The sequence below is a fragment of the Mustela putorius genome, unplaced genomic scaffold, assembly GCF_011764305.1.
Source record: "Mustela putorius furo isolate JIRA1106 unplaced genomic scaffold, ASM1176430v1.1 tig00003896_pilon_pilon_pilon, whole genome shotgun sequence".
NCBI classification, from domain to species: domain Eukaryota; kingdom Metazoa; phylum Chordata; class Mammalia; order Carnivora; family Mustelidae; genus Mustela; species Mustela putorius.
In genome coordinates, this window is record NW_025422045.1 from 2,934,454 (window position 1) to 2,961,451 (window position 26,998).

The following is a 26,998-nucleotide window of genomic DNA, read 5'->3' on the forward strand; positions in this document are numbered from 1 at the left end:
GTTAATTACACTGGAATTTAAATTTTTAAAAATTAGTTAAAAAATACTCTAAAACCTTAGCTCTCCTGTTGTATTAGTTATAGCAGGGATTCATTTATATTGCTCCCACATTTGAGGTAGTTGTGTGCTAAGTGCTGGCCCAGAGTCAGGCATACTTTTCAGAAATTTAAGGCTCCAAAACCTTAGAATCAGAATTACTGCCATACAGTGTATGTATATTGCTAAGTCATCTTGCTTTACTGGATCTCTTCAAGTCCACACCTCAGTCATTTAACAAGTACTGTTAAGCATGATTATGTCTGGGTGCTCAGCCAAGTGTTACAGCCTGAGCAAGGCAGCTTTGGTTCCTACCATTTAAGGACCCCTGAGTTTGGCAAGAAACATATGTTAAATAATTGTACAAATAGTTATTATTTCTGTTGGGATACACTTTAAGGGGTACATAAACATGCTGTGAGTGCTGTTATCAGGACTTATAACCTAGCTAGGTATGTCAGGAAAGATTTCGTGGGAAGGGAACATTTAAACTGAGACTTGGGGCGCCTGGGTGGCTTGGTCGTTAAAGCGTTTGCCTTCGCCTGGGGTCAGGATCTCAGTGTCCTGGGATTGGCCCCCTGCATCAGGCTCCTTGCCTGATTCTCCCTCCCTCTGCCTGCTGCTCCCCCTGCTTGTGCTCTCTCGCTCTCTCAAATAAATAAATAAAATCTTTTTAAAAATTAAAAAAAAAAAAAACTGAGACTTAAAAAATGAATCTTGTAGGAGTTTAATCAGTTAGCAAAAAAAGGATTAACTAAGCAGATAGAGTATGTGTGTGCAAAAGCCTGGAGAAGGGAAAGAACTTAATTCCTTAAGGAATGAAAAGAAGGCCTGTGTGGTTAAAGCATAGAAATTAAGAGGCATGACGTAAGACTAAAAAGATAAACAAGTACCAGATCTTGAAGAGTCTTGAGTTGAGAGGAGAAACACACCTTGGTCTCCTGATGGCCTAGTGGTTCTTTTTGTTTTGTTTTTTGTTTTGGGGGGATTTTTTAAATTTTTTTTTTTTTTTGGCTCAGCAGGGGTGAGATAGTTCAATGGGAAAACAAGATCTCTGCCTGTCATTGATGGTGGTTAGGCAACCTCCCCAGACTAATCTGTAGGCTGTTCTCTTTTCAGTCACAGCTATGTCTCTGAACAGAAATCCTTTACTAGTCACCTAGGTATTCCCAATGTTCCTATGTGGTTGGGGAAGGTGTACCTCTCTTCAAGCACTTTCTACCAGGTGTCTGTTTCTGGACAAAGTATACATTTCTGTGAGATAATGATAACTCAGAGAACGGGTGCATTCTGCTATTTCTCTGCTTTCACATTTTTCTCAGTAAACCTTCTCTGGCTAAATAGTGTATCTGAGGTGTTATCTTCATGTCCCCTTTGTACAACATTAAGATGCTTTGGACTTTTGGGCAAATGTGGATGTGGACTTATTATCCCCTGACTATTGCAGGGGCCAAGTAGATGTTACAGTGACTTGGACTATAGGATGGTAAAGAAATGGAGAGTAGAAAGATTCCATAGAAATTTAGGAGGTACAATCTACCAGATTTGGTGATTAGGATGTAAAAACTAAGAAAGAATGTTTCTGGGCTCTGAGCACGCAGAACTGGATAAAATGGCAGTGCTCTTCATTGACACCGAGAACACTGAAAAAAAGATAACAAATAGCACGAATCAGCCTTGGAACTGTTAGAGGTGCTTCTGAGGCATATCTCCAAGTGGAAATGTTGGATAAATGTTTCAAGACTGGAATAATTTTTGTGTATAAATAGTAATTTGGGGAGAGGATGAGATTTACAAGGAAAATAAAGAATGGGGAGAAAAGAGAAGACTTAGGAACTAGATTTAAGGAGAGCCAGTATTTAAGAATCAACTAAAGGAGTATGAACTGGCAAAGGAAACTGAGAAAGAAAAGAAGAAAAGGAAAAATCTAAAGAGTATGGTATCATGTAAGACAACAGGGAGAGTATTTCAAGAAGACTGGAGATCTCAGTTGTTAAATGCTATTGAGAAGATGTGGAAGATGAAAACACTGGGAGTAAAACATGATATGGATTTCATTGGTATCTTTTAGAGAATGGTTGCAGCAGAAAAAACTCAATTTGAATTGGTTAGGAAATGATTGGGACGTCAGGAACTAGAAACATGATAGTAAACTGAAACTGAGAGAGGCATAGACATTAATGTCTCAGAGCTGTAATGGATCCAGAGGGGTTTTGTTGTTGTTGTTGTTGTTGTTGTTTAATATGAGAGATGGGATCATGTTTCAATATTGAATGACTCAGTAGAGAGAGAAAGGTTGAAGATACCGGAGAGGAGATAGTTGATGAGAGAAGGCTCCTAAGAAGGTGAGAAAGGGTAGAAATTTTCACAGGCCAAGGGGGTTAACCCTTAGTTGAAAAAGCAACTTCTTCGTTGTATAGAAGGGAAGGAATAGACTATGAGTACAGCAAATTTATAGATCTGATGGCAGGAAGTAGAGAAAGCTACTGTTTAAATGCTTCCTAGTTTCTGCTATTATTTGGAAGGCAAGATCATTTACTAAGATTGAGTAGTTAAGTTTGGTAACAGATTTGAAGGAGGTCATTTGAAATAGTTTTTAAAGCATGTAGGAGAAAGTTCTAATTAGAGAAATTAAGGTAGTCTTGAGGATGGTAATTATTATATGAATATACCTCTTGTGTAATTTTTCTGCAGAAGTATTCATCAGGGTATAGGCATGGCAAAGGTAGCTAGCTTGCTATTCTAGATTTGGGACTTTGTTAAGTGGGTGCAATAAAGAATAGAAAACCAGAGAAATTTAGGAACATCATTCTTCACTAAGGTAATCCTGTTTTTATAGAAGGGATAAATGGGAACTATTTTGGTGGTCAGTCACTAAGGGAAATGCTTAGTTTCCCTTGTTTACTGTAGTGACCACAAAACTGAAACAGTAACACTGCTTTTTTTGTTTTTTGTTTTTTTTTATGAAAAATGGCAAACTTAGAAAAAAGTAATGACACTAATTTAATGTCATTAAATTATTAAAATTATTAAAAATTATTAAAATTAAATTATTAAATGCCTATTATACTCATCACTTTTAGTAATTTGGTATTGACTATTTTCACCTATTTTTGCTTATATTTCAATATGCATCTCTAAACAAGAATGTTGTCCTTTCACATCACAGTACCATTATTGGATCTAACAAAATTAACTACAGTTTTTACTATCACCTAATACCCAAGCCATATTCAAGTTTCTCATTTGTCCCTCAAATTGTTTGATAAATGATTTGTTCAAACCAGGGTCCAAACAAGGAACATGCATTACATTTAGTGAAATAACTCCATTTTAATATGATGCAAATCCTGTGTTTTCCAGGGATCTTGTAGGCTTGTGAACAATTTATTTATGCTCCATTATAATCCTCTCAGTCCAGTCATATTTCCTGTATTCCTATTGAACTGTCTAGTCCTGAGGGTCTGTAAATAAGACACTGCTTTACATCTGGCAGAGTACTTAGTGAGTACTTTTTTTTTAAAGAAGAACATTCTGGGTATGATTTTCTTTTTCCCACTTCATGATTTATTTATTTATTTTAGAGAGAAAACACATGAGCAGGAGGAGGGATAGAGGGAGATGGAAAGGGAGAGAGAATCTCTAGAAGACTCCCCACTGAGCATCTAACTCAGGGGGCTTGATCCCATGACCCTGATTTCATGACCTGAACTGAAACCAAGAGTCTGACACTTGACAGATTGAGCCACCCAGGCCCCCCAAAGAGCACATTCTTTTATAAGAGTTAGAGTCACTTTCCCTCCTCTGACCTAGTGGCTGATTAACTGATCTACAACAAAATCTGTAACATTCCTTTGGCTGTTGGTGTAGAGCTAGAAGCCCTAAAAGAATACTTAATAGAGTTTAGGGAAGGCATTCCTCCAACATGGTATATACTTGCTTGATAAGAAAATAGGATAGAAGTTTGTGCCCTTGCTCTGTTAAACCTGTCCAGCATTAAGACTATTATTCTCTACCACTAATTTCTGTGTTGTTAAGAGTTTCTTTAGTGCTTTATAAATTTAAACCCCAGGGACTCTATAATCTAATAAGGATATAAGTAAAGAAAAACTATAAAGCTGCTTTTCAAACAAGATACAGCTACTTTTAATACTACATTAGGTCTTCATAACTTTTCACTTTGAAGACCCCTGAGATTTTAGAGCCATTTTATGCATTCATATTTAATGATTACTTTATTTCCCATCTTCCTACCCCTTTGGAATACCTATAGTATAAATACAGTTCATTTATATATACAGTTTATATATACAATTCATTTATATATGTATTATATATACATTTATATATATAAATAGATACACATTTATATATACAGATATACTTTCAACAAAAAATAAATTTAACATAGGATAGAATACTTTCTATTACAGATAAGTGGTATCTATAACTAGTACCCTATGATAATAAATTATGTAATATTGAAGTAGAGTATTTATATAAATGTCAATTATAAATTGATAATGTCATATGTGTCTGTAGCCAAATTATTTTATTTGTGGGGCTTATCTTTATTGTGATTTGCAGAAAGAATCTTTATGCTTTCTGATAACCATGTCATATCATAATGCCACTATGCCACTATCGTCCTAGGACCAAGACCTGCAAGGAGGAAGTCCATGTTGTCAGGACAAAGGATTACCTAGGAAAGGTCATTTCCAGTTTCCTTATTGGTTATGTTATTTCTTTAGGAACTTTCTAAACTCTACGTGTAAAAAACTTCTATGTGTAAAGTCTTCTGAAACTCTAGAGATAAATGAGCTATGGACTTTTATTTGACCAAAGGGGAGGTATATGTCTGTTACAATGTTCTCCAGTACTCATCTTTGTTCTAATTCCTCTCTTTAGACACTAAATAGAAACAGAAGTCTCTCTGTTAGGTTAGACTTCTTGATGACTCTATGTAAAGCACTGAAGATTATAGATATTTCTAAAACTTGTATCTGGACAAAGTATTCTCTCTTTACTAACTTTATGATTCCATCTTCATAGACTTTTTATTAAGCTTTCTACCATTACAGAGTCACAGTGGTTGTGTGAGTCAAATTGACTTTTTTTTAACCCCTGAATAACATCTACCAATTGACTTCACACTTCTCAACTGTCTAACACAGCATAATCTATGGTTTTGATTGCATAGCCTCTCATGATATTTTCCCCAACCATAGATATTCACTGACTCCCTCTTATTGGAAAGGCCCCTTATTATTCCTAGATTGTGATTTACCATTACTAAACCCTGGACAAGTGCCTGTACTGTTCCATCTCATCACTAGAAAATAATCAAGTCCAGCTCTTGCTAGTGGTCTGTTGTAATAGTGCCCTTGGTGAATCGTTTTTTAAACTCTTCATCCCTCATCTGTCTGTCAGGAACAAATACATATGCCGATTACTGCTGTCACTTCTGTTAATTTCCTCCATATACCTCCACCTAATCTTGTTCAGGTAAACCAGGCAGATCATCTTGGCAAATTCCTAATGAATACTGATCCTGTGAAGATTTGTGCATCAACATAACTAAATGAGAATCTGAAAGCAGCAGGAGGAGTTCCTAGTGAGAGAGCAGATGCTTTCAGGGCCATTCCTGTGGTTCTAGCTAGTGAGGTGACTTTTTTATCCAGGCAGGAAATTTGAAAGTGTAAAAATGAATTGTAAATAACTACCCTTGTACGTCTAATTTTAGGAAAGTCTTTGTAGGTCTGTTTTGCTTCTCCTATTATCTATGTGATCATGACTGTTAGATTCTAGAATATATAATTCTATAGCTAAGATCTAGTTACTCCATTTTATTCTTATGATCCTTCTCCATTTTCCAGTACTTTCTGCTTTCTCTTTAGTAAGATAAACTACAAATTCCTTGACCCCTGTGTAGATCACTTAGCTTAACTTTGGTTTATATAATGACATCTATGTAGCTGTTTCCACATCATGACACCCTCTTTTGTTGTTGTGGCTATTCATGACTTCCTCTTAATCATCCCTTATCCATGTTAGCCTTTCTATCTATGTCATTACTATTTCTTCTACCCCTTCGCTTTAGTTACATTTATCTTGGAGTGTATTCAAAACCAGGGTTTTTGAGGTTGGCTTTTGTTTGTTTGCATTTTTACTTTACATTTAGGGATTAGAAGTGAAAAGTGGTTTAGAGGGAGATACAGGGTACCTGGGTGGCTCAGGGCCTGAGTGCCTTCAGCTCAGGTCATGATCTCAGGGTTCTGGGATCGAGCCCCATATCAGGCTCTCTGCTCAGCAGGGAGCCTGCTTCCCTCTCTCTCTCTCTGCCTGCCACATCAAAAATTGTCACATTAAATGGGGGCAGGGATGAGGAATGTAGAAACACACTAAGACAAGTGATAGATTTGATAGGGTAGGCAGAGATTCATTTTTTTCTTCTAAATAGGAGAGAGGAAAAGGCAATAGATACAGAAACTGAGATAGAGTTCGGTGGTATTCATGAATATAGAATCTTATATTCATTAAGCCTAATGTGCCTTGCATTGTTTTAAACACTTAATATGCATTATCTTAATTTTCACAGCTTCCCTATGAGGAGTGGGTATTATTACTCCCACTTTACAACTGGGTAAATAGGCTTACAGGCACCAAGTAACTTGTCTAAGACCATTCAGTTTGTAAGCAGCTCCAACCTGACTTTCAAGCCCACACTCAACAGCTCTGCCTCTCCGGATGGATAAGAAAGCTATTTGTAGATGGGAAAGATGCCTGCTTGTTAAGTAGTAGTAAAGTTGATCTTTCAATTTATAAAATATCTCAGAAATTCTCTAATTGAACTGCCTTTTTATTACTTTATAATAAAGAAAACAAAACTAAGTTCCAAAGACATTAAGCAATTTGAAGCCAAGCAAAGCAACCAAAAATATTTGGGCAGTGCTTTCCTCCATGTTTAAAGGCTATAATTACATGATTAATTTTTTTATATGTTTGACAAGTTTTCTTCTCTTTTAGCAATTTACAAATTGCGATGATATTGTCATGTATGCTGTTAATACAGGTAACCCATACTCTATATAGGACTAACCTATCAAGGTATTTTATTTATTTATTTTTTAAAGACTATTTCAGAGAGAGACAGAGCATGAGCAAGGGGGAGGAGAAGAGGGAACAGGAGAAGCAGACTCCCCACTGAGCAAGGAACCCAACACAGGGCTCCATCCCAGGACCCCAGCATCATGGCCTGAGCCAAAGGCAGATGTTTAACCAACTGAGCCATCCAGGTGCCTCATCAGGGTATTTTATTTTGTTTTGTTTTGTTTTTCAAGATTTTATTTATTTGACAGAGAGAGAAAATGAGATCACAAGTAGGCAGAGAGGCAGGCAGAGAGAGAGGGGGAAGCAGGCTCCCTGCTGAGTAGAGAGCCAGCTGCGGCGCTCCATCCCAGGACCCTGAGATCATGACCTGAGCCCAAGGTAGAGGCTCAACTCACTGAGCCACCCAGGCGCCCCTCCCAATCAGGGTATTTTAGATAGAATAGTTTTTCATCCTGTCTTTGGTGATCCAGTTGTCTAGTTTATAAAAATTAAAAATATTTTACAAATATTTAAAAATTACATAACTATAAATATAAAATTTATAAAAATTATAATTTATAATCATAAAAATTATATAACTATAAATTATAAAAATTTATAAAATTTTCATATAAAATAATTTATATACATTTTATACGTTTCTACATAATTTACAAATTTAATATATGCATCCTTTATTAGGTTTTTTTTGAGATTAGTATTTAGAGACTGGTAAGATTAGGAAGAGTCAAGGCTTAGAAAAGAATGCTTTGACTAGATAATGTAGCAAAAGTGCTAGGATACTAATCTTTCTTTTTTTTTTTAAGATTTTATTTATTTTTGTGTGAAAGGGAGAATGCACTTGAGTGGATGGGTGGAAGGAGAATCAGACTCCTTACTGAGCAGGAAGCCTAATGCAGGTCTCAATCTCGTGACCCCAGGGCCATGACCTGAGCTGAAGGCAGACGCTTAACCAACTGATCCCCCCAGGTGCCCAACCCAGAACTATTCTTGATGGTCATTTAATTGTGGACTCTTAGGAATGAATGGGCCTAAACTATTCCATACTATATTAATACACACTTTGCGATTCTTAAAGATTTTATTTATTTATTTGACAGAGTGAGCGATCGCAAGTAGGCAGAGAGTCAGGCAGAGAGAGAGGAGGAAGCAAGGCTCCCCGCTGAGCAGAGAGCCCGATACGGGGCTCGATCCCAGGACGCTGAGATCATGACCTGAGCTGAAGGCAGAGGCTTAACCCACTGAGCCACCCAGGCGCCCCCACTTTGCGATTCTGCAATGCAATTATATAAAGGAACTGTTGAGTAATAACTAGCATTATTGACAGTAGACTACAGACTTCTTTGATAAATGTCAAGATATAAAAGGGGAAGAAATTGAGACTGATGAGAAGACAGGTCACCTATTTTAAGAAAAAAACACCATTTTTGTTAAACTTGTAAGTATTCGTATGCTATGGTTGGCAATAGCTTTCAGTAAAACCCTCCCAGAATTTACCCACCTTAAAGTGTGATTTGGAGAAAAAGACTGTAATTTTTCTCCTAGTAAGTAGCCACTCTAATATAGGACTTAACTAAAATAAATTGTAAAACCTAGATATTATATTATATAATATAATGGTATATTAAAATATACTCTGGTAAGTATATACATAGAAGGGTTAGATCTATTCAGTGGAAAATTGGCTGGAAAGAACTTTTAGAATTTTTTTTTTGAAGAACTTTTTTCTTTTAAATTATTTTAGGGCAAAGTAGATCCTTCTGGATATTAAAAATATGTTAGGTAGTGAGGATGCATGGATGAATAAAATATGGCTCTGGTCCTCAAGGAGCTTGAAATACATACAACAGATAAGTAAATAGATACACAACTACAGTTCGATGTATAAAGTGCTATGATAGTGGTAAGTGCAGTGTTTATGGAATAACATAAAAGGGGTGCCTAATATAAAGTAAGGAAAGATCATTACTTTTCATGATACGAATCCTCAAGCACTTAGCATAGTACTGAGCATGTGGTAGAATATTTGATGAACTAGAACCTACTTGATTAAAAAAGAATGAAATATCACATCATAATTTTTGCTTAAAGCAATGTCTTTAAACTGTATATGCCAAAATGTTTTTCTTTATGAATACTTCTTATATTGCTATAGTAATTTCAGTGACCATATAAATTAATCAGTATATACAGCTAATTCTTAGATGTAACTGGTGGTAGGCAATAGGAAAGATTTCCTATTTTAGATTTAGGAATATCTGTGTCACACAGTGCTAGACATACAGTAAATGTTCAAAAAGAATAATTACTTAGTTTTTTAAAGCTTCAGAGTTTAGTCAATAGTTTCTTGTTGTAAATGACAAGATTTCATTCCTTTTTATGGCTGAGTAATATTCCGTGTGTGTGTGTGTGTGTGTGTGTGTGTGTGTGTGTTACACATGTGGATATGGAGATATATCTCCATCAGTCAGTGGACATTTGGCCTCTTTCCATAATTTGGCTATTGTAGATAATGCTGCTATAAACATCAAGGTGCATGTATCCCTTCAAATCAGTACTCTTGTATCCTTTGGGTAAATACATAGTAGTGCAATTGCTGGGTCATAAGTTAGCTCTATTTTTAACTTTCTTAGCAACCTCCATACTGTTTTCCAGTGTGGCTGCACATCTTGCATTGCCATCAACAGTGTAGGAGGGTTCCCCTTTTGCTGCATCCTCGCCAACATCTGTTGTTTCCTGTGTTGTTAATTTTAGCCATTCTTAACAGGTGTGAGGTGATAACCTCATGATTTGCATTTCCCTGATGATGAGTGATGTTGAGCATCTTTTCATGTATCTGTTAGTCATCTCTATTTCTTCTTTGGGAAAGATGTCTCTTCATATCTTCTGCCCAGTTTAACTGAATTATTATTTTTTTTGATGTTGTATAAGTTCTTTATATATTTTGGATACTAACCCTTTATTCCAAATGTCATTTACAGATACCTTCTCCTGTTCCAAAGGTTGCCTTTAGTTTTTTTTTTTTTTATTGTTTCCTTCACTGTGCAGCAGCTTTTTAACTTGATGAAGTCCTAGTAGTTTATTTTTGCTTTTGTTTCCTTTACCTCGGGAAATGTATCTAGTAAGAAGTTGCTACAGGTGATGTCAAAGAGCTTATCGCCCGTTTTCTCCTCTAGTATTTTTACAGTTTCAGGTCTCACATTTAGGTCTCATCCATTTTGAATTCATTTTTGTGTATGGTGTAAGAAAGTGGTCCACTTTCATTCTTCTGCATGTTACTGTCCAGTTTTCTCAACACCATTTGTTGAAGAGACTGTCTTTTCCCCATTGGATATTCTTTCCTGTTTTGTTGAAGATTAGTTGATCATAGAGTTATGGTTCTATCCAGGGATTTCTCTAACCCCACCACCAATCTCTCTCAAGGAATTTCTTATTCTTTTTTTTTTTTTAAAGATTTTATTTATTTATTTGTCAGAGAGAGAGCGAGCGAGAGCGAGCACAGGCAGACAGAGTGGAAAGCAGAGTCAGAGGGAGAAGCAGGCTCCCTGCAGAGCAAGGAGTCCGATATGGGACTCGATCCCAGGACGCTGGGATCATGACCTGAGCCGAAGGCAGCCGCCCAACCAACTGAGCCACCCAGGCGTCCCAAGGAATTTCTTATTCTTAATTATTAAGTTTAATTTTGATGAGAGAACATGAGAAGCATGAATCCTGTGCAACAACAAATACCATATTAACCAATGGGAAACCTAAGCAAGTAAATGGAAGTCATATCTTTGGCAGATCTGAACTAAAAATGGCTTATAAACCTTATATGGTATCATAGGGACGCTTTACATATGATTGGAATTAGAACTAATGCATATGAAAAATTAGAGGTTGGTACTAAATTCTGTGGTAATGACTGTAAATACAACTTAATTCATTAATTGAGTCAATACATTTTAGACTTCAACTTTATGATGCACCTTACACTAGGCCAAGAGATAATAGAGATTTAAAAATATAGTCTGGGAACGAGGCCAGGGAAACAATCGTGGCACACTGTGATTCAATGCTCCAATAGAAATAAGTGCAAAGTACTGGGGCACCTGGGTGGCTCAGTGGGTTAAGCCGCTGCCGTCGGCTCAGGTCATGATCTCAGGGTCCTGGGATCGAGTCCCGCATTGGGCTCTCTGCTCAGCAGGGAGCCTGCTTCCTTCTCTCTCTCTCTCTGCCTGCCTCTCAGTGTACTTGTAATTTCTCTCTGTCAAAAAATAAATAAAATCTTTAAAAAAAAAAAAAAAAGAAAGAAGTGCAAAGTACTGTTAGTATATGAAAGAAGAACAGCTAATGGTGCTAGCAGAAAAAGAAAAAAATTGTATGGATTGGATTAGTCATATAGGCTTAATTTTTTATTTTTAATAAACAGGCAGTGTGATATCATTTTATTATGACTGTGTCTTGTTACCCACTATGTATTTAAGGAACTTGTATAGTATATTTCTATTTTATGAAATGAGATTATAAACCCCCAAAGGTTTACTGATAAGTTGTGTAGTAGTTGAACCTACCAGCAGCTTCCTACTTCTCATTATACTATAGCATACCAATTTTAAACTATATTCAAAGCCAGGTAGACCTAATTCAGTGAACAAATAAGGTATCTACTTTGTCTACTATTTATTATATCTAACTAATAGGAATAATTAATATGCTTTAAACATACAGGTGATAAATTTCCCTTAAGTCTTAACTAGTTTTGGTCAATTTAATAGTCCTTTCTCTTTCTTATTAAGGGTCTACTGTATTTGCTGGTAACAGACCAGGGGTTTCTTACTGAAGAAAAAGTTGTTTGGGAAAGCCTACACAATGTGGATGGTGATGGAAATTTCTGTGACTCAGAATTTCATCTGCGGCCTCCTTCAGATCCTGAAACTGTATATAGAGGACAGCAAGATCAGATAGATCAGGTAAATTTGTCTTCTTCATATGGTTTTAAATGCTTTTGCTTTCGGGTGTCTGGGTGGCTCAGTCAGTTAAGCATCTGACTTTGGCTGTGGTCATGATCTCAGGATCCTGGGATTGAGCCCCATGTGGAGTCTCTGCCTTTCCCCCTAATAAATAAATTTTTTTTTTTTTTTTAAGATTTTATTTGTCAGAGAGAGAGAGGGAGCGAGAGCGAGCACAGGCAGACAGAGTGGCAGGCAGAGACAGAGGGAAAAGCAGGCTCCCTGCCGAGCAAGGAGCCCGATGTGGGACTTGATCCCAGGACGCTGGGATCATGACCTGAGCCGAAGGCAGCTGCTTAACCAACTGAGCCACCCAGGCGTCCCATAAAATATTTTTAACTGAATAAAAAATAAAATGCTCATTCCTTTCAAATGTGAATTCAGTTATCTAAAACTTTTGAATTAAAGACTTATTGTGAGGGGACACCTGGGTGGCTCAGTGGGTTAAAGCCTCTGCCTTCAGCTCAGGTCATGATCCCCAGGGTCCTGGGATTGAGCCCCACATCGGGCTCTCTACTCAAGTGGGGAGCCTGCTCCCCCCCACCCGCCTGCCTCTCTGCCTACTTGTGATCTCTGTCTGTCAAATAAATAAATAAAATCTTAAAAAAAAAAAAAAGACTTATTGTGAGATATTTCTGACATTTCCTAAATCAGTAAGTGATAATTTTACATGTTATACATTGATTATACACTTTGGTTCAGGGGGTCAGATTATATTGAATTCTGAAGGCCAAAGGTACAGTTTGAATTTTATTTTAAACTACAATAGGAAGGATATGCCAAGTGTTAAACATGGAAGTGAGATGATCTACTTTACCTTTCTTAAAGGCTACTATGTGAGGAATGCATAGGTGTAAACAGACAACACAGGTATAAGCAGAGACTAGCAATTCAAGCAAAAGGTAATGATGGCTTAGCCCTGGTGGTAGAGATATATTTTGGCTAGTCAGAAGTAGGAGAGAGAGGGTAAAAAAGCAGGTGGGTGTTCTGAGCCTTAGACTCCAGAGTAAGCCGACACTAAGAGCAAGAGCTGCACTAATTAGTGGAATTCTCATGTAGAACGGAGACTGCTATAGGTGAGCAGTCTTGGAGCCACAAGTGTACTTATTCCTAGAAGTATAACGGTGTTGGGACTTTTTCCCTGACTGAGGCAGAAACATGGTTATGTTGAACCGTTGGCACGTTTCTGATACTAACAGTTCGAGTACATAGAGACTGTTCATTTAGCCAATATTCATTGAGTTGTGTTCCTGGCACTAGTAACAAGGTCCTGGGGATTCAAAGATAAATCATTTCGCTCTGTCCTCAAAAATTCTACAGTCTAACAGAGAGGCAAATATTTGACCAACTAATAATTATATGTTAAGTTTTATAATGGTACTTTGAATAGTAAGCTGTGAGTGCATAGAAGAATACTGGATTCAAACAAATGCTGATCTTTCTAGGACTCTTGGAAGTTAAGTATACAAATATCTATAATAACATGCTTATTTTCCTTCAGAAACTTTATGGGGCGTTTGAAAAAATATTACTTGAGAGAAATGTGCGAGATTTTTGTAACACTGTATGTAAAAAAATACCAGAGCAGAGGGAATGAAGGTAGAACAATAGGTTGCCACAGTAGTAAAGTTGTAAGATGCCGAGAAAAAAAAGATAAAGGATAATGTCTGTGGAAGTTGCAAGGAAGGAGTGGATTTAAGACCATGGGATGTGGCAAAGAGCAATTTGAAGAAGTGAGGAGAAAAAATTGAATTGAATAAGATATTCATGCTAGAGAGAAAGACAACTATCATATGATCTCCCTGATATGAGGAAGTGGTGATGCAACATGGAGGCTTAAGTGGGTAGAAGAAGAATAAATGAAACAAGATGGGATTGGGAGGGAGACAAACCATAAGTGACTCTTAATCTCACAAAACAAACTGAGGGTTGCCGGGGGGAGGGGGTTTGGGAGAAGGGGGTGGGATTATGGACATTGGGGAGGGTATGTGATCTGGTGAGTGCTGTGAAGTGTGTAAACCTGGTGATTCACAGACCTGTACCCCTGGGGATAAAAATATATGTTTATAAAAAATAAAAAATTAAAAAAAAAAAAAAAAAAAAAAAAAAGATATTCATGCTAGATAGTACAGAGTCTTCTTTGCCAACAAGCTTTTAGATATCCTCTGTGGGTAATTAAAATTCTCTAATTTTGAGGGTAGTTTGGAGGAGATGCACAAAGTAGTCAATTCCATTCATACTAATTCTTTATAAACATGGGTGTAAAGTTAGATAATATAACCTTCAGCAAAGATGCATCACATTTTCTCGTAGGAAATAATTTGGGGGTGTTTGTGGGAGGAAGGAGGAGGTGGTTAAGTAATTGAATAGCACTGTATGATGGGCAACTCTGTTGGTCTTAAAAATCGTGTTTTGGAAGAACATTTAATACATGATTTCGGAAATTCTTTGATGTTTTTAAAAACGACTTTTTTTTTTTTTAAGATTTTTATTTATTTGTCAGAGCGAGAGCGAGCACAGGCAGACAGAGTGGAAGGCAGAATGAGAGGGATAAGCAGGCTCCGTGCGGAACAAGGATCCCGATGTAGGACTCGATCCCAGGACGCTGGGATCATGACCTGAGCCCAAGGCAGTTGCTTAACCAACTGAGCCACCCAGGCGTCCTAAAAACGACTTTTATGACATTAACGAGAGGTTGGGAAATGTGTTTGCGTTTCTATGTGAATGTAGAAAAAACTAGGTGGATATATATCTGTTGTTAACAATAGTTACCTTAGGGCGCCTGGGTGGCTCAGTGGGTTAAAGCCTCTGCCTTCAGCTCAGGTCATGTTCCCAGGGTCCTGGGATCGAGCCCCACATCAGGCTCTCTGCTCTGTAGGGAGTCTGCTTCCTCTTCTCTCTCTGCCTGCCTCTTTGCCTACTTGTGATCTCTGTCAAATAAAAAAATAAAATATTTTAAAAAAAGACAAAAACAATAGTTACCTTTGTGTAATGATAAGGTAATTTTAACTTATACTTTTTAATTTTGTCTCAATTTTCTACAGACATGTTTCTTTCATAAATTGGGGGGAAGCTTATTTTTTGTTTGTTTGTTTTTAAAGTAGGCTCTATGCCCAACATGGGGCTTGAATTCAAGACCTCAAGATCAAGAGATGCTTGCTCTATAGAAAAAGCCAGCCAGGTGTCCCTAAGGGAAGTTTTGCCAAGGGGTGGCAGAGGGGGGGTTGATTTTTTTAGATGAGTTGTTTTTAAAGCTTTTTTGAATGCTTTATATGCCAGTGCTAGGAATAATTTTAAATGAATTCCAAGAATATTTAGAATAATAGCAACATCACTGAGATTATGGCTCTCAAACAGAAATACTTAGGTAACTTTAGTTTTTATATTTAAACTCTGGTATGTTTTTAAGAAGCCTTCCTCTTAGTTTTGTAACCTCTGTGTTTCGCACTCCTTTGGGTTCTTGAGTAAACTCTCATAGCTAAAGATGGTTATAATTTAATTTCTTAGGACTACCTTATGGCATTATCTCTACAACAAGAACAGCAGAGCCAAGAGATCAATTGGGAACAAATACCTGAAGGAATCAGTGATTTGGAACTAGCAAAGAAACTCCAAGAAGAAGAGGATAGACGGGCTTCTCAATATTATCAGGAGCAGGAACAAGCAGCAGCTGCTGCTGCTTCTGCTTCTACACAGGCCCAGGTAAAAACTAGTGTTCCGATTCTTAAATACAATGATGACTTTAGCAACAAAGAAATTTATACTGAGATAACTATTTTTAAATTAGGTATTGACTCTTGAACTTTGTTAGCATTTTAGCATCCATGGTTTCATGGCATTGTCATAATAAGTTTGTGATTATCTTAATGTGTTTCTCATTTAGTGAAATTATTTTTCCTGAGTTTCTGATGGCAAGATTTTTCAGTTTTGTTTTTTGTTTTGTTTGTTTTGTTTTTTAAGTAGGCTCCACGCCCAGTGTGGAGCCCAACGCGGGGCTTGAACTCACGACCCTGAGATCAGGACCTGAGCTGAGATCAAGAGTCGAAGCTTAACCGACTGAGCCACCCAGGCGCCCCTTCAGTTGTTTTTTGTTTTTTTGTTTTTTTAATTTTAATTCCAGCATAGTTAACATACAGTGTTATATTAGTTTCAGGTGTACAACATAGTGATTTAACAATTCTATGCATTATTCAATGCTTGTCAAACTAAGTGTACTTTTAATTGCCTTCACCTATTCCCCCCATTCCTCTGTCTCCATCCACTTCCCTCTGGGAAGCATCTGTCTGTTATTTATGGTTAAGAGTCCATTTTTGGGTTCGTCTTTTTTTCTTTGTTCATTTAGTTTTGTTTCTAAAATTCCACGTATGAGTGAAATCATGCTGATTGGCTTCTCCGGCTTATTTCACTGAGTGCTATACTGTCTAGCTCCATCCATGTTGTTGCAGATGGCAAGATTCCATTCTTTTTCATGACTGAATAATATTCCATTGTGTATATACCATGTATCTATCCATTTGTCTATTGATGGACACTTAGTTTGCTTCCATAATTTGGCTATTACAAATAATGCTGCAGTAAACATAGGAGTGCATGTATACCTTTGAATTAGTATTTTGTATTCTTTAGGTAAATACCCAGTAGCATAATTGCTGGGTCGTAGGGTAGTTCTGTTTTTAATTTTTTGAGGACTCTCCATACTGTCTTCCACAGTACCTGCATCAGTCTGCATTACCACCAGTGCATGAGGGTTCCTTTTTCTCCACATCCTCACCAAGTCTTATGTTTTAGAATTTAGCCATTCTGACAGGTGTAAGGTGATATTTCATTGTGCTTTTGATTTGCATTTCCCTAATGATGACTGATGTGGAGTATCTTTTCATGTGTCTGTTGGCCATCTGTATGTCGTCTTTGGAGAAATGCCTGTTTATATCTTTGTCTTCTGCCCATTTTTAACTTTTTTATTTTTTAATTATTTATTTACTTAAAGGGGAGTGAGTGAGCAAGCGGGAAGGACAGGGAGAGGGGATCTGAAGCAGAATCTGCCCTGAGTGCAGAGCCCAACGTGGGGCTCAATCCCAAAACTGTGAGACCACGAACTGAGCTGAACCAAGAGTCAGACACCCAACCGATTAAGCCACCCAGGCACCCCTTCTTCTGCCCATTTTTATTTGGATCATTTGTTTTCTTGGTGTTGAGTTGTAGAAGTTCTTTATATATTTTGGATACTAACCCTTTATCAGATATGTCATTTACAAATATCTTTTCCCATTCAGTAGGTTTTCTTTTAGTTTTATTGTTTCCTTTGCTGTGCAGAGCTTTTTATTTTGATGTAGTCCCAATAGTTTATTTTTACTTTTGTTTCCCTTGTGTCAGGAGATAGATATGTCTCCTGACATATCTGACATAATAACAAAGATGTTATTATGGCTGATGTCAGAGAAATTATTGCCTATGCTCTCTTCTGGTATTTTTATGGTTTCTCACATTTGGGTCTCATATTTAGGTCCTTAATCCGTTTTGAGTTTATTTTTATGTATGGTATACAAAAGTGGTCCAGTTTCATTGCTTTGCATGAACTGTCCAGTTTTCTCAATGCCATTTGTTGAAGAGACTTTTTCCTGTTGCATATTCTTTACTCCTTTGTCAAAGATTGACTATATAACTATAGGTTTATTTGTATGTTTTCTATCCTGTTCCATTAATGTATGTCTCTACTTTTATGCCAGTATCATACTGTTTTTTCTTTTTTTACTTTAATCTCCACACCAGACATGGGGCTCAAACTCATGACCCTGAGATCAAGAGTGGCATGCTCTTCTGACTAAGCCAGCCAAGTGCCCCAGAATCATACTGTTTTGATTACTACAACTTCTGTAATATAATTTGAAGTCTGGAATTATGAGACCTCCAGTTTTGTTTTTCTTTTTCAAGATTGCTTTGGCTATTCAGTATTTTTTGTGGTTTCATGCGAATTTTAGGATTGTTTGTTCTAACTCTGTGAAAAATACTGTTGGAATTTTGATAGGGATTGCATTATATCTGTAGATTGCTTTGGGTAGTATAGACATTTTAATAATATTTGTTCTTCCAATCCATGAGTGGGGAATATCTTTATATTTCTTTGTGTTGTCTTCAGTTTCTTCAGTTTCAGTGCTTTATAATTTTCAGAGTACAGATCTTTCATCTCTTTGGTTAAGTTTTTTTCTAAGTATTTTATTATTTTTGGTGCAACTGAATCAAATGTATTTTTTAAATTGTTAATAGCTCCAAAGAATATAAACAAATGGGAACAAAGTCTTTTGTAGCAATTAGAGGGCAGTATGAGGTACTGGTAGGAAGAATGTAGACTTCAGAGCCAGATAGACATGGATTCCATTTCCTGCTTCTGTCTCCCCATGCTGGTTGTAACTAACACCTTGGACAAAGTCCTTTACTTCTCTTAGCCCCATTTTCCCTATCTGGAAAATAAAAGATAATGTTTAACTGTTAGATTTGTGGGTAAGAACAAATAATGTTAGTACTTTACCCAATGTCTGACATGTACTAAGTATTCAACAAAGGTTATTAGCACCTTTCTACTTTTCCTAGTTAAACATATGACGCACTGAAAATGTGACTATTAATTGGGTTTCTTTATATTAAATCTCATTTTATTAAATGAAAAAAATATTTCCCTTCTTTTATGTTTAACTGTACAATGCCAGAACGGTTTCTTTGTCTTGGGTATACAAGAAAACAAGATGTGCTTTAAGGTCTGATGAAACATTAAACATAGAGGTCTCCATTAAACCAAGTTATTTCTATTCCTAGTTCAAATGTTGACTATTCCAAGTTTAAAAGTTAAAACCTACCATATTATAAGTACCTTTTCTTTAAAAATGTTCTTATTTCACAGAATACACTTACTTCACACTCAAAGTTCTCAGGATTTTCATTTTTCTCCTTTAAAATGTTTATTATATTAATGAGATTTATTATAGTTTATTATAGGTTTTAGGGAACTTAATTTACCAAACATTACCTTTTCTTTTTTTAACATTTTCTAAACTTTAACATAAATATTTCTTGAATTTGAGATTTCAGGGAATATAATCCTATACATTATTTACTGTTTAAAATTCCATTTACTGAGAATAATGGATACATTAATTAGATCTATCCAAAATGACAGAGGCAGTTACTCAGATACCATGTAACATAACAAGTCTGTGTACAAGTAACTTTTTTCCATTAATGATTCCTTTCACTCTTGTGGTTTTTCCTTCTAGATAACTATGATTAAGCACCTTAGAAAGTTGAGGTAATTTCTTCCTGTTTATTTTTCTTAAAGCAAAGCCAGCCAGCACAAGCCTCTCCAAGTAGAAGACAACCTGGGAATAGTGAACGTAAACGAAAGGAACCTCGAGAAAAAGATAAAGAGAAAGAAAAGGACAAAAATAGCTGTGTCATTTTGTAACAAGTGTTGGATTCTGTTGGATGCATCTATATGTCTTGAGAAACAAAACCACAGGAGGAAAGGAAGAAAAACCGATAAATACCGTCTGTGCCTGATTTCCCAATGGATTTTGTTCATGTTTTTCAGGGGAAAGGTTGTTAACTTAGTTACAATCAGACTTTTTCAAGTCACACAGTACACTCTTTATGAGCTGGAGTTTCGTGTTACAAGTTGGAAATGCTGTGTGTTATCATTCATGAAAAATACTGCACTTGTAGCCAAATAAGCAAATCACAGCAAATTTTGTGTCATAGTGACATTCATAACTCATATCAGTTAGTAAGCTATTTTATCTTCTGTTCTAACAATGAATAGAGGTAACTTATTTTGTCTGATTCCTTCCTGAAATCTAAATATTAGCACAATAGTTTCTGAAATTAATTTTTACAATGTTAAATTATGATCTAATTCAAGAGAAACCAGGGATTTAATATAGGGATGTAAAAAGAAAAAACAAAAACAAACAACAAAAGAACCAAGACAAAAAATAACAGAAATAAATAGCCCTTAATCCTGTATTGGACTAGTTCAGCCCTTGAACAGCTTTACCTTTCTTTAGGAATGTACATTTTAGATATTATCTTGAGAACTGATAATGGAGTTTGGGTTTAATTTAGATAGAAAAAACAATTTGTATTTCTTTTCCAATAGCAAAGAATTGCATAACAATAATACTCATTCTATCAAAATCAGATATTAATGACTTTGTAGTATTGTGAAATTTTGAGGAATTTTGAAATCTTTAATATAGGTAACTTGTACTACAGTTACTATTTATTGACAGTGTGATAACTGAGTATAAGAAGGAAACCACAGTGGATGCTAGGCCTTGTAAATATGGGTTGTAGAAAAACAGATAGTTCAGTGTCTACCTTTTTCTAGAATTACCTTGAACCTTAAAATTTAAATCATGTTTATTTGCTGGAAAATTAAGTATACTTATTAAAGCCAACAAAAAAGCACATTTCTGAAAGGAAGTTAGAAATAATCTCTGAGACTAGTGAAAAGGCATTAATAAAAATCTGTTTGAAAAATAGATAAGACTTAGGAGGTAAAAGCAATCAGATTTTTTTTTAACTTATGGGAACCAAATAGACCTATAACATCTTGTAGTGTTTATAGGATTCAGAAAGAAATATTTATTGAACTTTATTATGAGGCAACACATTTTTTCCTGTATTTCTACTATCCTTAATAGTCCTTTTTATATGCTTTATATTTAAACGTTTGTTTTAGTTATTTTTGAAGAGACTATTGCTGCTCCAAGTAGTTACGTGATTTACATTCTAAGCCTCAGTAAATTTGTTTAAGAGCTTCTTAATCTAACCTGAGCATCCACTTGGAGAATGTTCTTGGGATCTAGGGTGACAATAGACTACTAAAAACTGTGGTCTAGAGTTCTTAAGCTATGTCCTTAACATTCTCCATGATCCAAGACCATTTATAGGATGGGTCTATATATAAAAATAAAAAGTAAAGTCTTATTTATGGAAGGAATTATTCTAAGGGAAAAATCCAGGGTCAAGCTGTATCTTTTATGTCATGTCCTTCTGTATTGCATGTGTAGTTATGTTATACCATTTGTTTACTCCTTCAGATTTCCCATGCTAGCATGATAAATCATCAGAGAACCTGTTTGGGGTATAAAACTTTGATATAGAATATTTGGTGAGTCTCTAGTTAATAACCTAAAATATGTGTACATTGGTAAAGTAATCAGATGTACTACAGAATTCTCTGTTGGCTCAAGCAGGTTGACCTTAGGCCAAGTTTACTCTTGATACCACTCTATTGGTTGAAGGAGGAAACTCAAACCTCAGGGTTTGTTTTTCCTAGAATAGATAGTAGTGACAGTGCACTATATTTTAATAAGAAAAAGCAAAACAGCAAACCCTGAGAAATTTTAAAAAGCATATTTGAGGCATATTTTTCCATAATTATATACTTATCTATTTATTACCCTTGAGAAATATATGTGTAAAAGTTATTCTTCTGTTATTTGTTACTATCTTCTTAATTTGTTCCAAAGATAATACTGCCATTCTGCATTCCCTCTGGAAGAAAAAAACTCACTCAAAACCAGCAGTGCTGCTATCAGATAAGTAGATATCAATGTATACTTATAAAAAAATAACTTAAAAAATGTAATGTGTTTGTTAATTCAACCTTTTTTCTATGTAATATTTCCAAGTCAAACTTTCTTACATTCCTGGACTTCAGTTTGATATACCCAGAGTAATAATGATAAAATGTTTGCTTTGATTACTGTGAGGAAAAAATCAAATGTTCAGTTCTATTAAAACAGACTTCTTGGAGATAACTGGTTTTCCATCCTTGAAGGTTAGAGCTATTGTGTCTTTATTTTCTTATATTTTGCTCAAGGCAACAAATTATACATTCAGACGTTTCATTGCTGGTTTGGGTACATTGGAATTTGATAGTGGTATAGTCAAGTCTTTCCTTCAGTGTTTTGTAGTACTTGAAAATTGTTACATGAATTGCTAACAAGATAGAACTTAAACATTTTTGTTGTTAATCTTTATAGGCTAGATTAGGGACACGTTTGCATCAACCAGTCGCTGTTAGATTTAGCAAAACAGACATGAATGAGTGAATATATGGTCACTACACTTTCTTATATTTTCAAAAGCTATTCCTGAAGTTTAGTGACCAGTCTTCCTTACGAATATGAAAATTGTCCTGATGTGTAATCCCATTGAATTAACAATGCTGTGATTTACAATAGGTTATCAACACTTAGAAGTATTTCTGTGTGTTTATCTGTGTGTTTCTGAAGCAAGGATCCGTTGATTTTTATTAACAAAAGAATCTGGGAACTTTCCCTCAAATTTAAGAATTACCATTTAAGAATATACACACATACATATGTACATACATACACTAAGCAGTTTGAGGCAGCTAAAATTGGCATTGGCTGCTTAGGGGTCCAGTGTGTTTAGGGGAAGTAACTTCTTCCATGTTTCAAGGTGTCATTTAGCAGTGGAATGAGGCATAGATTTAAGTTTAGGATTAGGTTTTGGAATATATTTTGTTTTAGTGTCTCATATTTCTAGTATTTGACAATTTATCCCATACTATGTTTCAAATTCTTCCTCATACTTCCTGATCTTAGCTTAATCAAACAAGTCAGTATCAGAGATTAGTTGACTGAACCATTAACCATTAACCATTTTGTACTTGCACAAAACCATAGTACTTTGTTTTTACTGAATCACCAGCTCAGGTCACTAAGAAAGATCTTGAGATGAAAGAGGACTCGAAGTCAAATAGACATTTAAGGAAAGAATTGTTATAGTTCCTATAATAATGTTGGCATATGAAGTGGATATCAGTAAAGTCCTACTGGAGAAATATTCAAGGCAAGATTTTCCAGAATTATCCTCAAACTCATTTATTTAAAAAAATTCTTTTAAGCAAAAAAGCAAATTGATTATAACATTTCATTTAATGTCCCATTAAATATACAAGTTTTTAAAATATAATGGAAAACTTAACAGGCTTTACCTATCATACAACACTTGGGCATACAACTTAAACTATCACTGTAAACTTACTAATGCTTGATAAAATAAGATGGAGGCATTAAAAATAGTACAAAATTTGTATTTTAAGGAAATACAAATGGGGAAATGTGGAAGTCTGAACTGTTTTAGGTCTAAAAAAATCTAGATTTTATCTTTCCAGGGGCAAACTTTCTGTGCCTCACTTTATTTTAAATATGTAAAAGATGCTCATTTTTTTAGTGCTTTATACTCCTGAATAAAGGACATAGTATAAGCTCAGAATATTACTTAAATAATAATAAATATTATAGTTTTTGTTCTTGAGTGTAGAGATCTTTTTCCCAATGACAATATTTCTTAAAAGTCAGTTTTTTTAATGCTGTTAAAATTTGTAGAATTATCTTGTCTTTGAGTATGGCATCATCTCTTCCCAAAGTGTATTTTATGGTTGCTTTTCTGTTCTAATCGAAGTTGAGAGGATTTTGAGAGTTTAAAAAGCATTTAAAGTCTATTTTTCCCAGTATCTTTCATGTATCTAAATATTTTAGATTCTCTTTGCCTTTTCTCCATGGAACAAAGTACAGTGATATCAAGTTACTAATGCATATATGTAAAGTTTTGTGCATGGATGGAATTCATTTAGGTCTGTTAAAATACTGTCATTTTTAGGGCTATTTGAATTATTTCTGTTTTTAGTATAAAATGTTATTTGATAATGTGCAGATTAATTCCTTTTAGAAAGTGACTAAAAATCAGAATCCTTCGGTCCTCTGAGAATATAGTGGTTTTTTATTTTGGTTTTTTTTTTTTTACTGATATCCAATATTTCCGTAGCTGCTGAGAAAATCTTATGAAGAACTGAGGTTACTTCTCTGAAGTAACACTTTAAAACAAACTGAAGTTTAAAATCGAAGCCTTCTTGGCCAAAAAACTGCAAAACAGAGAAAATGGAGTCTGAGGGACAGATTGCAGGACCCAAGTAATTTTAACTTCTTTTGAAGATCTATCTAAATTTTAATTAACAAATATCTGTTAATACCAGTATCTCTGCTATTAGAAATTAGAGTTTAATACATTGTGAATATGTGTATGTATTTTTACATAAAGTATCCTAGTTTCTAATTTCACTTTTCTGATTAAAAAAGTTAAACTCAAAAAACTAGGTCAAAGTTTTCAACAATAGCTGAACGATTACCAAGTTCTGCTTTGTCCTATTGTCCTGAGATTTAGACTTCTCTTCTTATAACTGGTATTTTTGAGAACATGGTACTATCCCAGATAAGGTATTGAAACACTATGGCAGAAATATAAAACCTAAACTATAAATCACTATAGATTTAAAAGACAAAAAGCTCTAGTATTATTCTATAATGTGTCTGTTTGATATTAATTTTAAGAATTTTTTTTGAATCACTTAATAATGTCATTAACTTAAAAAATTTCATACCCTTCCTCACTGTAATATCCTGTAGTTAAAGAATGCACAAAGCAAAACTCTTTTGAAGGTGATCCTGGCTTCTTTGGGTCTAGTGGTCACACCTTTAAATAGGAAGTCAGGAAACTGAAATGCCCATTTAAATTCCCAAATCAGTGACCTGTCCAAATGGACATTATCACTAAAATACCACCATAAAGTAGTTCTAACTAACAGTATGTTTAAAGACTAAGATTGGCATTTAATCTTTGAAGATGTCTGGTATTCTCAATTTTGTCAGTTTTTATTCCTTTTTACATCTTAGTTGTATGAGGTAATCATTTTTTCCCAGAGTACATGGGATATTATAGCTTTACAGATTTTTAAAGATGGGGATTTGAAAAATGGTTTTTGTTAAAAAGCAATTTTCCTCAATAAAATGACAACCACTGTTTTCACAGACCCACACATGACAAGTAGGACAATATGATAGAAGACTGATGTATGCTTGCTACACAACAGTCACTTGTACCTGAAAGTCATCTCCTAAAGTTAGTGCATGTGAGTCTTTTTCCTTGAATTGTGCAGAATAATTGGATGTGGCCAGTTTCGCGGGGAATAGCAAGTGAAATAGTACCATGACTACAGAGCAAGTGATCTTGAAATGTAGTAAGAAGAAAAAAATTTTCTTCCTCCACTTTCATGTCCTTCTACTGGGGTCAGGAAGTTGCTATGACATATCATAGATCTCTTGTGTTAGGCCAAGACTGGCCAATTGAAACAGAGTTCTTAAAGAGTTTAAATATATAGTGTATGAACGCTTGTTCTTTCCTCCTCCTTTTCTTTGCTATCTTAATGCCCTTTCTACTTCTAAATAATTCATTTTGCTCTATGACCAGCTTTAATTGCAATTTGAGAGTAATAGTGACCGTAGAGATGGATATAAAACAGCATTGAAATACATTTTTCAAGTGACACCTAAAAGTATCTACCCAACTTAGAATTGAACTGAATTTCTATGAAAGAAAATTAATTGGTTTTAAATGCTAATTATGTTTTAACTATTTAATTATAAAAACTATGTCTTAAACAAGGTTTGAAAGTTTCACTTTTGGAGAATATTCCTTTAAAAAAGGCATAGTGACCATAGATGGGAAAGTATAAAATATTTCTGACAGAATTATTCAGTATTATTCAACATTTAATTTCATGTTTGTTATTGTACCACAAGGATAGTATCATTCTTGGATTAAAATGTTGGATTTTTTGTTAATGTACTTAAAACTGTAACCAGTGATAACACCTTTAGTATTTTTTATTATAGATTATATTTTATTTCAATAAACTTTGATATTTAGACCAAACAGTCTTTCTGCTATGTATATTCATCTCATTAAGGTACTTCTTACAAAGTGGGGAAATGGAGAGATGGGGAATTGACATACTGATTCACATTTATCTAAGATTAACTCTTAGATACTTGGACTAATTCTTGATTAAAGACAGATTTTTATCCATTTGAGGCAATGAACAACAACAAAAGAAACCTCTAAACTATACAATAGTTAACTACCTGATTCCAATGGTAGATTCATTATATCTGATACTTTTACCCTCTTGGAAGACTAAGAAAGAGCTGAGAAAGGATTGCTTTATCTTTATACCAAGCCAACCCTAATGTAAAGTTTTTGTCCAACAATTTAATGTCCAAACTGGCTAATGTCTGACATCTCTATGAAAGTTTTCTTAGACACCACAGCCCTCTAAGCACAATTAATTATTACACATATTTTGTTGACTTCCCCTTGTTATAGCACTTAAGCTAGACTGTGAACCTTTTAAGAACAGGAATCAAATCTTACTCATCTTGATTTTCTTGGCACATTACATGATCATTGGCACTTGAATATCCATTTAGAGGAATTTTTAAAGATATCTATAGTGTATAGTTATTGCTTGCTTATACTTTACATAGGTAAATTGAATTACTGAATTGGTATTCTCCTATAGCATTAAAATTGTATAGGGGTGCCTGGGTGGCTCAGTCAGTAAGGCCTCTGCCTTCCACTCAGGTTTGATTCTGGGGTCCTGGGATGAGCCCCACATTGGGCTCCCTGCTCAGCAAGGAGCCTGCTTCGCCCTCTCCCTCTGCCCCTCCCCTCCTTGTGCTTTCTCTCTCTCTCTCTCTCTCAAATAAATGAAATCTTAAATAAATAAATAAGTTACATAGATAGAGGGAACTCAAATTCCTAATCCTTTATCCTGGCCCCTGATTTTCCTTGGCATCATCCTGCATTCTCCCAGAGTCAATGAAGAATGCTTAGGAAATAGTAGCTTCAACAAAACTAGACTAAGTGGCATGTTCTTCCCTTTTTCATACCTTCCCTTGCAGGGTCTCTTTCCTCACTATTATCCTATAAAGTAGCAC

At 35.3% G+C, this 26,998-nt stretch overlaps 1 protein-coding gene across 4 annotated transcripts in view; it reads left to right on the forward strand.

The window, feature by feature from the left end:
* The window catches only part of MINDY2 (MINDY lysine 48 deubiquitinase 2), a 73,971-nt gene extending 48,037 nt beyond the window's left edge, over nt 1–25,934 (forward strand). For 2 of the 4 annotated variants that reach the window (XM_045067535.1, XM_045067532.1), the window contains 3 exons: nt 11,925–12,098; nt 15,645–15,839; nt 19,468–25,934. In XM_045067535.1, coding sequence (XP_044923470.1) covers nt 11,925–12,098; nt 15,645–15,839; nt 19,468–19,593 — 495 coding nt within the window. In that variant the 3' untranslated portion in view covers nt 19,594–25,934. Of the gene's footprint in view, nt 1–11,924; nt 12,099–15,644; nt 15,840–16,097; nt 16,160–19,467 lie in introns of those variants that run through there. The other 2 variants (XM_045067533.1, XM_045067534.1) reach the window with 2 other exon arrangements.
* Nucleotides 25,935–26,998: the final 1,064 nt, after the last annotated feature.